At 38.0% G+C, this 13,742-nt stretch overlaps 1 protein-coding gene across 23 annotated transcripts in view; it reads right to left on the reverse strand.

Moving 5' to 3' along the window:
- JAKMIP2 (janus kinase and microtubule interacting protein 2) overlaps positions 1-13,742 on the reverse strand; it is a 177,827-nt gene that overhangs the window by 37,609 nt on the left and 126,476 nt on the right. For 22 of the 23 annotated variants that reach the window (XR_013379731.1, XM_077897752.1, XM_077897771.1 and 19 more), the window contains 7 exons: positions 11,668-11,724; positions 10,382-10,501; positions 9,180-9,308; positions 6,106-6,189; positions 5,366-5,428; positions 2,592-2,690; positions 503-601 (listed from right to left, as the gene is read on the reverse strand). Coding sequence is in view for 22 of the 23 variants with exons in the window: in XM_077897752.1 (XP_077753878.1) it covers positions 503-601; positions 2,592-2,690; positions 5,366-5,428; positions 6,106-6,189; positions 9,180-9,308; positions 10,382-10,501; positions 11,668-11,724 (651 nt within the window). In the remaining variant the exon portion in view is untranslated. The remainder of the gene's footprint in view (positions 1-502; positions 602-2,591; positions 2,691-5,365; positions 5,429-6,105; positions 6,190-9,179; positions 9,309-10,381; positions 10,502-11,667; positions 11,725-13,742) is intronic. The other variant, XM_077897774.1, reaches the window with a different exon arrangement.

Genomic DNA, 13,742 nt, shown 5'->3' on the forward strand with positions numbered 1-13,742 from the left:
AAAGATTATGAATCCCAGAGCACTTAGGACACCCAAACAAAGGGACTCGACAAATACTTTTTTATCTAGTATACTTGAAATGTGTTTCTCAAACTACTGAATTTATTTAATATTTCCCTTAGATAATTAGGGTAATTATTTTAGTATTTTGAATCTGTCTCATTCTTTACCCTATTCTATTCTAAATAATCATGATTTCCTGTGTTCTCTGCTGTTACCATTCATACATCTGTCACACATCTTTTTTTTATAAATTAAAAAATAAAAATCTTTAGTCCCCAACGCCCAACATGGGGCTCAAACTCATGACCCTGAGATCAAGAGTGGCACATTCTACTGACTGAGCCACCCAGGCCTCCAGATGTGACTATTTTCAGTTTCTACATAGATGCATCAGAATGACATCTGGTGATTGAAAGACAAAAGTGATGAACAACCTCCCCTTTTCCATTTCCCAGTTTTTGTACTTTGTACAAACATAAAAAATTGAATATCTGCCTACCTTGACACCTTCTTTCATACAGTAGATCTGTAGAGCACTCACACCATCTGAGAATGGGTGAATTTGTAGATTAAATGGAGGGGATCGTCTCTCTCTTTCCTTGAAATACAGTGAAGAATATATGGGAATTAAAAAAAAAAAAAAGCAACAACTGACTAAACACTAAACCAGTTGTCTGCATTCTCTCTTTATACTATTGCAGTAGTTTATCAATGTCATGTGGCAAAAAAAAAAAAAAAAAGTCAAACTCAAGATGTTCATGCTTAAATTTAATGGAAAACAACTGACTGATTAAGAGGTATAGTAGAAGAATTTATAGATGGTGTCATTCAGTCGTGTAAATTTTTTGATCAGAGAAATGGAGGAAGTGAAGTTCCCATTTAAACTATATGAATATTTAGAGCTTTCAGGTGTCATAGAGAACGGTCTTTTGGCCATGAAGTTTCATGACAGCTAACAGCCTTTTGCATATTCAATCTACTTAAGCTTTATTTATTTATTTATTTTTAAATTTTTATTTATTTATGATAGTCACACAGAGAGAGAGAGAGGCAGAGACATAGGCAGAGGGAGAAGCAGGCTCCATGCACCGGGAGCCCGATGTGGGATTCGATCCTGGGTCTCCAGGATCGCGCCCTGGGCCAAAGGCAGGCGCCAAACCGCTGCGCCACCCAGGGATCCCTACTTAAGCTTTATGATGAAGATATGTGGACCACTAAAAAAGACTTCACTCTTCCTCATATCTAATTTGAAAAAAACCTCAAAAAGAAACTCCTGGCAAAATAACAGAGCTATCAAATAGGAAATTTTCTTATCTTTACATATCAACATACTTTCAAGCAGACCCTAAGCCAGATTCTTTTTAAAAATGTATTCATTTAAGTAATCTCAACCCCCGAAGTGGGGCTAGAACTCACGACCCACATATCAAGAATCACACACTCTTCTGACTGAGCCTGCCAGGTGCCGCAAAGAAGTCAGGCTTTTTAATTTTAATTTTCTTAGAGGGATCCCTGGGTGGCGTAGCGGTTTGGCGCCTGCCTTTGGCCCAGAGCGCGATCCTGGAGACCCGGGATCGAATCCCACATCGGGCTCCCGGTGCATGGAGCCTGCTTCTCCCTCTGCCTGTGTCTCTGCCTCTCTCTCTCTCACTGTGTGCCTATCATAAAAAAAAAAAAAAAAAAAAATTATTTAATATTCTTAGAGAGGCAAGTGTAGGGGGTGGGCAGAGAGAGCATCTTAAGCAGGCTCCACCTCTAGCACAGAGCACAGAGCCGAACATGGGGCTTGATTTTACAACCCTGAGATCATGACCTGAGTTTAAATCAAGTCAATGCTTAATGAACTGAGCCACCTAGGCACCCTTTAAAAAAAAAAAATTCTTTTAAGTAATCTCTACACCCAGCATGCGGCTTGGACTCATGATCCTGAGATCAGGAGTCACATGGTCTATTGACTGAGCCAGCCAGGAGCCCCCCCACCCCCTAAGCCAGAGTCTGTGTCATAATCAAAATCTGATTTGATTGATATGTTTTACTTAAAAAAAAAACAAAACAAAAAAAACCTGAAATTTGGCCAGGTTAACCAAGGTATTTCCTAAAACAAATAACCCTGCTTCCTAGTTTTTTGGCATAAATGCATTATAGGTTAAAGAGTTTACTCATAAATTCAAGTGTGTAACAAAACATTTTTGCATGTAATCCTTTAGGTAACATTTTTATGAGTCAGAATTCAATGAAGGATGGAAATGATTATTTAAAAGCTATGAAATACTGAAGTTTAAAATCTCTAATTAAAATTATTTAAAAATTACTCATTAGTCTTGTTCTTAAAGGCAATAGTGTTGAAAAATATAGTATATGAGCAGACAATTCTGACTTTCATCAGTGCTTTACCACTTATGGTCCCAGGTCTTGGACAATTTATTCAATCTCAGTTGCCTTATCTATAATATCTTGATTATGGTTGTGAGGGTGAATGAGAGTATGCATCTGAAATGCTTAACTCAGCAACTCACACATAGGATGTGTTCAGTGCATGTTAATTGTTACGATTATTTTTATTGTCATTATTATCATCATCTCCTTACTTCTAGCTCTAGGTTTCGAAACTCCAGCAGCTCATTCTGGTCTCGAGCATCTTGCAGTTCCTGTTGTAACCGGTGATTTTCTGCCTCCTGTTTTTCTATCTAATAAAGTAAATCCTCAAGTTAGGTGAACATTGCAAAAACCATCTAAAATTTAGCAAGGCAAGCATGGAGAACACTCATTTAGCTGGTGAATAAATCATCTAGACCATGAAAAAAATCCCAAGTAGATATGAATAAAGTAAATCCTAGGCTTTCCTTCTAGTTTTTCTTTGGTTGCGTTTTTTTTTTTTGTGTGTGTCATAGAGGAAAATTCTACAAGACACTTCCATTCATTGAGATAACGTCTGGGACCCTCTGAGTAGTGAATCTGAGAGTACTCATTAGGCCCTTGCTGGGGGTCAGGGACAGTGTCCTGGCAACTACATTTAATGGTGTACATAGAGGAGACAGCACCTCTTGTTTCTGGAGTTAAAAATGGTCAGAAAAATTTTAAATAAACAATTCTGATCATATACAAGACTTCACTGAGTTTCAGTTACCCACAGAATAAAGCCAAGCTCATCAATATAGAATTCAAAAACCTTAATACTCTGGTCAGTATCTAGTTTTCCAGCCTTAAATATTCTCATGGTCATCTCTACACACACACACATACACACACACACTCACATGTGATAATATGCACACAAGAATCTAGAACCCCACATCTATCCTGTGAACTTACTGTCAGGAGCTGTGTCTTTGTTCATCTCTCTGCCTAAAAGGGGCTCCCTTATTTCCTTTTCCATGTGAGGAACTCCTACTTTTCCTTGAACACAGAACTCTTATAACCCCTACCAGAAGAGGCTTTCTTTGTCTATCAATTGAGAAATGACACCTTTTCCCTTTATTTTCCTATAAAATTTCTCCTATACCCTGATGAAACATAGAATAACATGTAAAGCATGCCTCACCCTATAAGACAGGCCCATGTCTACAAGAGATCAGAAAATTTTCATGATCTGTAATAGGTTTGGGGTTGCCTTGGGATATTAGCTGTGTGGGTGGGCCATATGCACAGGAACTATTTAAAATCTTGAATTTAGAAACAAACCCAGGGACTTTTCATCATAGGATGAATCTTACTTTCCCAAGTCTGGGTATACTTGAATATCCACTTGAAGTAGGATGTTAAGCCTTATTGTTGCTGTGGTTTTCTTTAACTCATAAAAGCCTGAGACCCTAAATTCCCCTTTAGAAATCAAGACCAAATGAAATCAGACAGACGAAGTAATGGGAATTAGTTTTTAGGTGATAAATAAAGGTAGTAATAATTATTGCTGGTCATCTCTAAGACTACTAAAAACCTCTTTTTCTCATAGCCTTATGATATAGAAAAATTATAGGAAAATAAAAATGGGGAAATAGTGAAATATCAATAGCATTAATGAATGTAGTCAAGCTTTTTTTACACTTAGATTTAGATTATTTGTGGTCAAGCAAACTTTCATAAGTTTTTAGAAGTTGACTTCGGTCACAAAAGAGGTTCTACTACCTACACTCTGAATTTGGATCAGAGATGAGATACTTGGGGAGATTTCGGTTCTGGCAGTTAACACTGGCATTTAGACCAGTGGCTCAAAGGTTGCAATTCACTGACCAGGACCAATGTGTGATGAAGTTTCCTTATAGGGACCCCTCACCTCTCTAAGAGGACCAGTCCTCAATCCTGGAAAACCCACACACTTTCCATACATCTGCTCTGTCTCTGGTCATTCAGAAGTGAGGTAGGAAAAGGACTTTGTTAGACCGGAGGGGAAAGAAGATCAGTATCTTCTTTCCCTTCTCGTGCTTACGGGAGGGTTGTGGTTAATTTCTTATTTGCCAAGGCTAGTGAATATTGGTAGAAATAATCCTAAAATAATTTCAACACAAGCTTTGGATGAACTTACAAACTTGTTTCCCTTATTCTAATGGGCCTTCAAAGTCTTTTATTCAAGAATAATTTATTTTGTAATCTTTTCACTACATTTATGGAAGGTAAATACTAAAGGGAAAGCCACCTTTATTTATTTTATTTATTTGTATTTTTTTGGAAAACCACCTTTAAACTTAAAATGATCTCTGTTGTATTTCATTGCCCCAATCAAAAGCCTATGTTCAGATAACCAAAATAATTATATCTATTGGGCCTAAACCATGCTTTTACCTCCTGAGTTGGTGAATGACCTCGTGGACATGCTGTTTTGTGCCCTGGATGAATCTTTTAAAAAGTCCTCCCATTAAAAAAGAATATATATATATATATGTATATGTATGTATATAAGTAACCATGATTAGCAAAATGATTAAAAGTGAGAACACAGTCTATGCTAGTTTGCAGCGTGGTCTTGGAATCGTACTGTCACTGACTTACACAAAATAACAAGTCCTATTCATAGTGTGCTTTTTGTAGATGGACAACCACATAGGATGTGTGCACATGTGGGTGTGTATATATATATATATATGTACAGTACGTACACAGTATATATATATATGATTAACATATCAATAGGCTTCAGGGATCACATCCTCTCAAGTCGGCACAACGCCAGCGCAGAGCCATGCACACGTGCCACTGATGGTGATGGCGGTGACAGGGATGCGGTTGAGCACGCAGCAGAGGACAGCGCGGTGCCGGAAAAGCCTCCCCTTCCCCGAGCCCCTGTGCCACTCCTGAGAGGCCCCCCTGCTGCTCCTGGATCTCTCATCATTTTCTCCTCTGCCCCACTAGGGTGTTGCGCCCAACATACCTTTTCTAAAAGCTCCTGGTTTCTCTTAATGAAAAGTTGTTTATCTTCTACCCAGTGTGAGTCCTGTTTGACAAAGAATATCGCGCAGTCAGCATTTCAGAGTGGCACGAAAGAGCATGTGTCCTCAAACCGCTTGGCCAGAGCTGTCTTCTCTCACCCAGTTTGTTGGCCTGCCAATGGCTGGTAAATGACACCCACCCGTCAGCTCCTTTATTCAGAGACATCGGGGCCAAAGTTGCCAGGAAAATTTCACCCCCTTTTCATTGACACTCGCTATCCCTAACTTTTTCAGTCTGAATAATCCAGGACCAGCCTTCCGGGGACTCAGAAGTGACCACACAGGCAAAAAGTGAAAAGGGTCAGAATGCACACAGGCTAGATACATATGGATGGAAAACATTAAAATGCAGAACCATAAATGTAGCATAGAGGCAAAGAACGCAGCTTGAGGGGTGGGCCTTTGTCTCAGCAGCTTATGACCACTCTAGCTATTTGTACAGGGCTCCTCTTCCTCTGGCATTGTCTCTCTTGCCAACCTCATTCGTGCTATAGCTGGGTTCACACTCTGGCCAGAAAAACACCAGGGACAGAAACACACATTCTGACACAGTTTGAGAAAGGTCACTGTGGAGAGCCAAGCCGTGTCCTGGATGCGGCCCATGCACAGGGTGGTCTAGAGGAAGGATAGATCGAATCATCTGCAGATGCATCTGCAGAAGTGCTAGCAACCAGATGCCTACCTGCCCTTTCTGAGCCAGAGTCGCTTCCAGATCTTCAATTTTGGCTTTATACCTTAGCACCTCGGCTTGGAGCTGTTCTTGAGCCTAGTGAAATCAAAATTCCAGAACTCAGTAAGTAAAAAGGTAACTCAGTATTTTTCCTCCCCTCATGTACCTTGATTAGAACTCAACAAGTGAGAAAAAAACCTTTTTTCTATGATTGAAGAACCTTTTAAAACTATTGTTTGCATTTGAATTCTTGCTTAAAACTTTCAGTGGTTCCCTTTACCATCAGGTTAAAACTCTTTAAGTGAGATATGAGAACTCCCATTATATTTGCAAACTTTACCCCATTACTTATCAACAAAGTTCACCCCTGATCTGCTGGTGATCTCCTTATTTCCTAAATATGCTTTGTAACCCTTCACTTCTTGCTTTATTTGAACAAATTCCTCTTCTGGAAAGCCTTCTCTCATTTTGCCTTTCCCCAAACCTGCCATTCTTTCAGACCCAACTTGGTGCCCTAAATCTAAATCTAGATCTAGATGTACGTATGTACCTATGTATGTATGTATATGATGTCTGCGTGTGTGTCTGTATATCAATATTTTTGGATGCTGATCTTCTGTGGAGCAACCTTACTTTGTTCTCAGATTCTCTTGTATTCTCCCTACATAAGACCTTATTTTCTGTGAAAAATTACTGGTTTTTGTTTGTTTGTTTTTTGCCCAAACACATATTTTTTTTCTTGTTGTATGATCTGGACAGGTTCTTTAGTATAATGTGAAATAAAGTCAGCAATGGCTGGCATCCTTTCTTTTTTTTTTTCCCCCCTTTGGAGGGGGGCGGGGGCGGAGGGAGAGGGAGAGATTGGACCTCAAGCAGACTCCCTTCTGAGAAGCCCAACGTGGAGCTTGATCTCAGAACCCTGCCAACATGATCTGAGCTGAAATCAAGAGTTGGATGCTTAAACAGCTGAGTCACTGAGGTGCCCCCTGCCCCCTGTTTCTTCCTGTCTTAAAAGTAATCTTTATACCTAATGTGGGGCTTGAATTCACGACCCTGAGATCAAGAGTTGCATGCTCTGACTGAGCCAGCCAGGTGTCCCTCCTTTTCTTATTCTTCACCAGGAGGAGAATATATCTTTGGACTATTGAAGATTATATTTACCTTTATCAGGTCAAAAAAAATTCCAAGCTCAATTTTGCTAAGAATTATTTTAGCCTTAAATGAGCATTAAGTATAATCTATTTTTCTCATGTCAAAATGATTATATCTTTTGTTTTCATTGATGCTCTTTCATCTATATTACCTATGTTTGCATTTCTTTTTTAAAAAATATTTTATTTATTTATTTAGAGAGCTCAAGTGAGTGAGGATGGGGGCAGAAGGAGAGGGAGAGAGAGAATCTTAAGCAGACTCTGCACTGAGTGCAGAGCCCAATGCAGGGCTCGATCTCATACCCCTGAGATCATGACCTAAGGTGAAATCAAGAGTCAGATGCTTATCTTTTATGTCAACATAAAAGATAAAATGCTTATCTTTTATGTCAACATAAAAGATAAAACAGTTCAAAAGCGACCCAGGCACACTTATTTTTGTATTCTACTTCCTCTGAATTTACTCTATTGTTCTTTTTCTAACATCTTGATTTATTTTAGCCTATTTTGCTGAGAATCGATAAGGTCTTTTTTTTTCTTTTTTTTTACTTTCATGGCCAGAAATTATGCTAAACCTTTATTTAGAGAGGATGAGATGAGAGAAAGAACTGGTTTTTTTTTTAAAAAAAAGAACTGGTTTCTACATCATCACCTCTTCAAAAAACAAGATGCATGCCATTATCTTAATTAGCCAATCCTATCTTCGTGAGAATGCTTAGGACATACTGATCATGAAAACCACAACTATTACATATTAGGGCATAACCACGAAGGAACATACATGCATCCCTTTCTAATGCTTGCCTGCCTATCTATTCCAAATCACAGTGTTTTTAAAGAAACGTTTATTCATTTATGTATAAACATGTGTATGTATGTATATGTTACCATTTTAAAATACATAACTATAATATCTATCCTGTCCTACTAAACAACTAACAGTAGTCCCTACAACATTCCTCAGCATGCCGCAAACCCTCTCAACTCGAAGTAGGATAAAATCACTGGGTGGGCACACCCCTTCCTGCCTTACATAAATTAATCTATGAGGCAGTTATGGTATGGTGGTTATGACTGAGAATTCAGAAACACTAGGTTCATATTCTTGCTTTTATTTAACGGAGCTACATATCCTGGTTTCAACTTAGCTCATCTACATTTAACTCCTACTAAGCTATTATCTCCTCTCCTATAAAAAGGACATAGCTAATAATAGCATCTAACTCATAGAGTTGTTTTGGATTGCAAGAGATGATGTATATAAAGTGCTTACAACATGCCAGCAACACATCAAGTAGTCAATAAATTTCAAGTATTACTATTGTTTGTGTATGCCTTTTTTTTTTTTTAAATAAGCTTTTGAGAGGCAATTTTGATGTAATGGAAAAGCATATGTGACCCACTAAGATTTTAGGTGGAATCCAAATTTTCCATTTATTAGCTGTGTGATCTTGGGCAACTCAATTAGCCTTTCAGAGCCTCAAATTCCTCTTTGATAAAACACTTGCCTTAGGTACTGCCATAAAAATTAAATGAGATATTGTCAATGAAAATTCTTTGGAAGTTGTCAGTGTGATGCTGTGCACTTATTAACTAAGAAAAGAAAGTGGTTAACCACGAAAGTATTTTTTTTAAGCAAGAATCTAAAAAAAAAAGGATTATCAAAATTCAATATTGTCTAGCTTTGAAAATATAAGTTTTCAAATAACAAGAACAAGAACTACTATCTTTAAAGGAACAAAAGCATCAATCTAAGTTGGTTCTAAGGTCTCTAGATCCAAGGTTTGTTGACATAAAAGATAAAACAGTTCAAAAGCCACAGCGGAGAGAAGGATGCAGGGAAAGCTATCCTGTTGATATTTTTATGTCCATGATACTTTTATGTTGTGACTGCTGCAAGCCAATTCAGAGCACTCTCCCCAGATGTATACTGACCTTGGCTTCTCTTTCAGCATCGATGATACCTCCAGTCTGCTCCTGCAGGAGGGCATATGCTCTTTGGAGGGCCTGGTATTCTTTTGTTAATTGTCGAAATCGTAGCTCAGATTCTTCAGCTGCTAAACTCTTGAGGTTACAAAAAAGGCCAAAAAATAATTATGTTCAGGCCCTGTGTTCATCATGAAATACTAACATTTGTCCACTTTATAAAGAGAAGTAAATGTCTGTTTGATTTTGGATTCGGTGTGATTTTATTCCTTTAGTGTGGGGGGAAGGGCAAAAGGAGAGGGAGGGAGAGAATCCCAAAAGGCTTCAGGCCCAGCCCAGGGCCTGAGATGGAGCTTAATCTCATGACACTGAAATTGGGACCTGAGCCGAAATCAAGAGGCGGAGGCTTAACCAACTGAGCCACCCAGGCACCCCATGATTTTATTCTTAATTTTGAAGTATGTATATAGACACAAATACTGTCGTACCTTCAAGACAGACATTGCAGGAATACTTAATATTTCTTAAGAAGAGGCATTTGCTTATTTATATATTTCTGATGATTGCTCTTTTGGGCTTGGATTACAGTCTATTTTGGATCCACATGAGAAGAACTTAGAACCAGCTTTTGGATTCAAATAGGAGGAAATGATAGTTTTAGTCTCAATTATTTCAATACATCCATATCCAACAATCTCTTCCAGAGATAAACTGTAAAAACATAGTTTTGCAGCTTTAGGTCTCAAACTTCAGAGGGAGTTTTTTGAAAAATGCAGATCTACTCTTAAGATCCTTATTCAAGAGTTGTGTGGTAGAGCAAGGAATTCCTATCGTGATTGAACCACTCTGTAGCTGATTCTGATAACGGTAGTCTACAGAGCACACTTGGCCAAACCCTGTCCTCAACTGTATCTAGAAGTTTGTTTTTTAAAGCTTATTCCCTGGTTCACACCTTCCCTAGATGAAGAATTTGGGAGAGTGACTTTTTAGGCTGAAGAAAGTTTTTAAGTTACAGAACAGCACTTTAGATAAGTTACTAAAAGGGTTATGTGACACAAGTGAAGCTGTTTTCCAAAGTCAAAATGGATCACTATGATGTGATCATTTTGTGTAGTTCACAAAGGATATAAGAAGTGCAATGCTTTTTCTCCACCTGAAAGAAAAGGCTTGGTGATGAAATCACAAAAGACTAGCGAAGTGGAAAAGCTTACTTCATCCAAGTCATCATCAGGAGTAGCTGGTGTTCGGTCTGTTCTAAATGAGGCCATGGATGATGTCTCTGAGTCCATGGAGTCCTCATCATAGCCGATAAATGGGTCCAGAACAGGCCTCTAGGGGAGAGAAAGCACATATTTACTGACACAACCATAAGTGATGAAAGTCAACATACCATCAAGGCACCATCAACTGGCACATGTACAAATGGACACAGAAGAGAGGGATCCTTTAGTGCTTCTTGGATGAAATAAAAACCCTGGGCATGAAACAATAATTCCAATAAAAGTGTGTCCCACATTATTTTGCCTCTGATGTTTTTAGGAATATTCATTAACATTTGAGTCTCATCATAGAAAACACTGGAGCCTCTTTTATTTTTATTTATTTATCTTTTTAAAAGATTTATTTATTTATTTATTTATTTATTTATTTATTTATTTATTCATGAGAGACACACACACAGAGGCAGAGACATAGGCAGAGGGAGAAGTAGGCTCCCTGCTGGGGAGCCCCATGTGGGACTCGATTCTAGGACCCCAGGATCATGCCCTGAGCCAAAGGCAGATGCTCAACTGCTGAGCCACCCAGGCATCCCCGAAGCCTCTTTTATATTACATTTTATGCCATGATGAGTTTATGTTATTTGCTCTTTCCACTATTTAAAATATAATCAAAATACTTAAAGTCCAGTCACCTATCTGGGATTATCAAATTGTAAGTCTCATCATCCAATCCCATATCCAAATTAAAAAATGTACTTGAAAAGAAAACCCAAACTGACAAATTAATTGGATTATAAGAGGACTATTAACAATCATTATCAGTAGTAGTATCAAAGTGAATAATGGAATAATAAAATCAAACCACTATCAATAATACTGTCAAAGTGAATAATAAAAATATACTAATAATTATAGGGTGGATATGAGACACTAACATTGTTCACTGGGAGGCATTAAATAATGTGTATCTCTTGAATGTTCTTAGAGTGTGACTCTCCAGCTTGTCAGATAATGCTTCTACATCAAGCCTAGTGCCTTATTCACTCAGATAAGGTCATATTAAAGCAAATATTAAAGGTTAAAATCCATAACACAATCATTTTTGGACTTCTAAGAACTGTCAAGAGAAGAGATTTTCTTCTAGCAAATAAATCCCATGGTTTGCTGCACTTTGGGAACATCTGATTTATCACATCTTTGCAGGAAGATTCCTTGGCAAGCCTCACCTCTCTGGCTGAATTTGTGGCAAAAGCCTGATAACCTAGTTTTCCCATTACCTTAATTGGCTTAGAACTTCTTCTATGTTTTCTCCTTCGGATGAGCTTTTCTCGGTCCTGGAAAACAAATGAAGAACTTTTCAGATGTTGAATAGGTACATGTTTCTTTATAGTTACTTTTTCCCCCTCAATGACAGAGTTGACTTTCCCCTGAGCATTACACATTTTTATTTAAAATAAGTTTGTGTTTCATAATATTGGTAATTTTTAGGTTTGCTGCTTACATATTTTAAAAAAGATTTTATTTATTTGAGAGAGGGAGAGAGAGAGAGACAGAGAGAGAGAGAAAGAAGTAGCAGGGGGAACCACAGAGGGGGAGAAAGAGGGAGAGGAAAGAATCTCAAACAGACTTTGCACTGGGTGCGGGACTTGATTTCAAGAGCCTGAGATCATGAACTGAATGGAAACCAAGAGTTGGCCGCTTAACCAATTGAGCCACCCAGGCACCCTGCTACTTACATGTATTTATTTATTTATTTATTTATTTATTTATTTATTTATTTAAATTTTTATTTATTTATGATAGTCACAGAGAGAGAGAGAGAGGCAGAGACATAGGCAGGGGGGAGAAGCAGGCTCCATGCACCGGGAGCCCGATGTGGGATTCGATCCCGGGTCTCCATGATCGCGCCCTGGGCCAAAGGCAGGCGCCAAACCGCTGTGCCACCCAGGGATCCCCTTACATGTTTTTAAAGTAAAAATATCCTACAATTTTTCCTGATAATCTATGTGGATCGGAGAGCTTTCCAATCAGGAAATATACTGTCTTCCTCATTAGAATCCTTTTTTTACACTTGAGGATTAAGTGGCTCTGAAAATACTCATATTCTCCCAAAACACAACTTTTTTTGTTTTCTCAAACTCCAAATTACTTTATATTTAAGTATTAAAAAATACTACTCCCCCAAACCTTATTATTTTCATTTAATCACTTGAAAGGCATAGCAAACTGTCTTTGACTATTCTCAGACCCTTGTTCTCACCTGTAGCCTCTGAAGATGGGAAACGTGTGTCTACTGGGTTGGAATCATCTAGTAGGTGTTTTTTTGCAGGGGAGAGGGGGGTTCTTGTTGGAATGTTCTGGGAAAAATAAAAAAAAATCTAGAAATCACAAGTGATTTCTTGATTCATTCTTGTTATGGATGGAGATATCCTGGGAATTTGGTGTTCATCCACTAAGTACTCCATGTACTGACTGTACAAATTAAAAGGTAGATTAGGTAAGTGACATTTAGTTTCCCTGCAAGTATGGATGACATGCCTCAATATGTCAAATTCATAAAAGGAACTTTTGAGCTTAAGCTCAAATACTCAAAGTCAAGAAAAGTCTTGGCCAAGTGAATCTGGGATTTACTAGTTATTAAGGATGTGGATGTGAAGTAAGAGGCACATTGCTTCAGAAGGCCATGTTTAATAAGTAGTCTGTTTTAAGCCAATGATGTTAACCTTTAGGATGTCTCACCTTGTAAAAATATTTTGATCATATAACCTCAATATAGCTGAAATTTGAAAATCAATACTTAGATTGCTCTCCTAATACAGTATATGCATTATAACATATACTCAACATAAACAATTTTAAAAGGATAAACCACAAATAGTTATAAACAGAAGTTATCATCTTTTCTCTCCTCAATAGCAGTAAATCATCTTGCTTATTACTCTACTCTGGAGACATTGTCTAACCAACCCAACCCTCTACCCCCATTGCTAGCTCCTCAACTCTCCAGCATTTGGTTTGGTCCTAAAGTGAAAACGACCAGAGATAATAGTCATGGAAAAAAAGACAGAGGCAAAGAGGAAACCCAAAAGCATCTGAAGGTCTTAGGCCATTGCAGTTGATAAAACATGCCTTAACTGATGCAAATGTGAGTAATAACTGCTCTACAGGTACTGAAGTCATGGTCAGAAGATTGAGCCTGAAATTTCCACTCTGTCATATAATTATGATGATACTCTTCATTCAACAGGTATTTATTAAACTGAACCAATGTGCTAGACACTAAACTAAATGGTGGGAAATAAAAAAATAAATAAATGGTGGGAAAAAAGAGGCATATGGTCCTGTTTTTATT

Source organism: Canis aureus, chromosome 5 (assembly GCF_053574225.1).
Source record: "Canis aureus isolate CA01 chromosome 5, VMU_Caureus_v.1.0, whole genome shotgun sequence".
Lineage (NCBI taxonomy): Eukaryota > Metazoa > Chordata > Mammalia > Carnivora > Canidae > Canis > Canis aureus.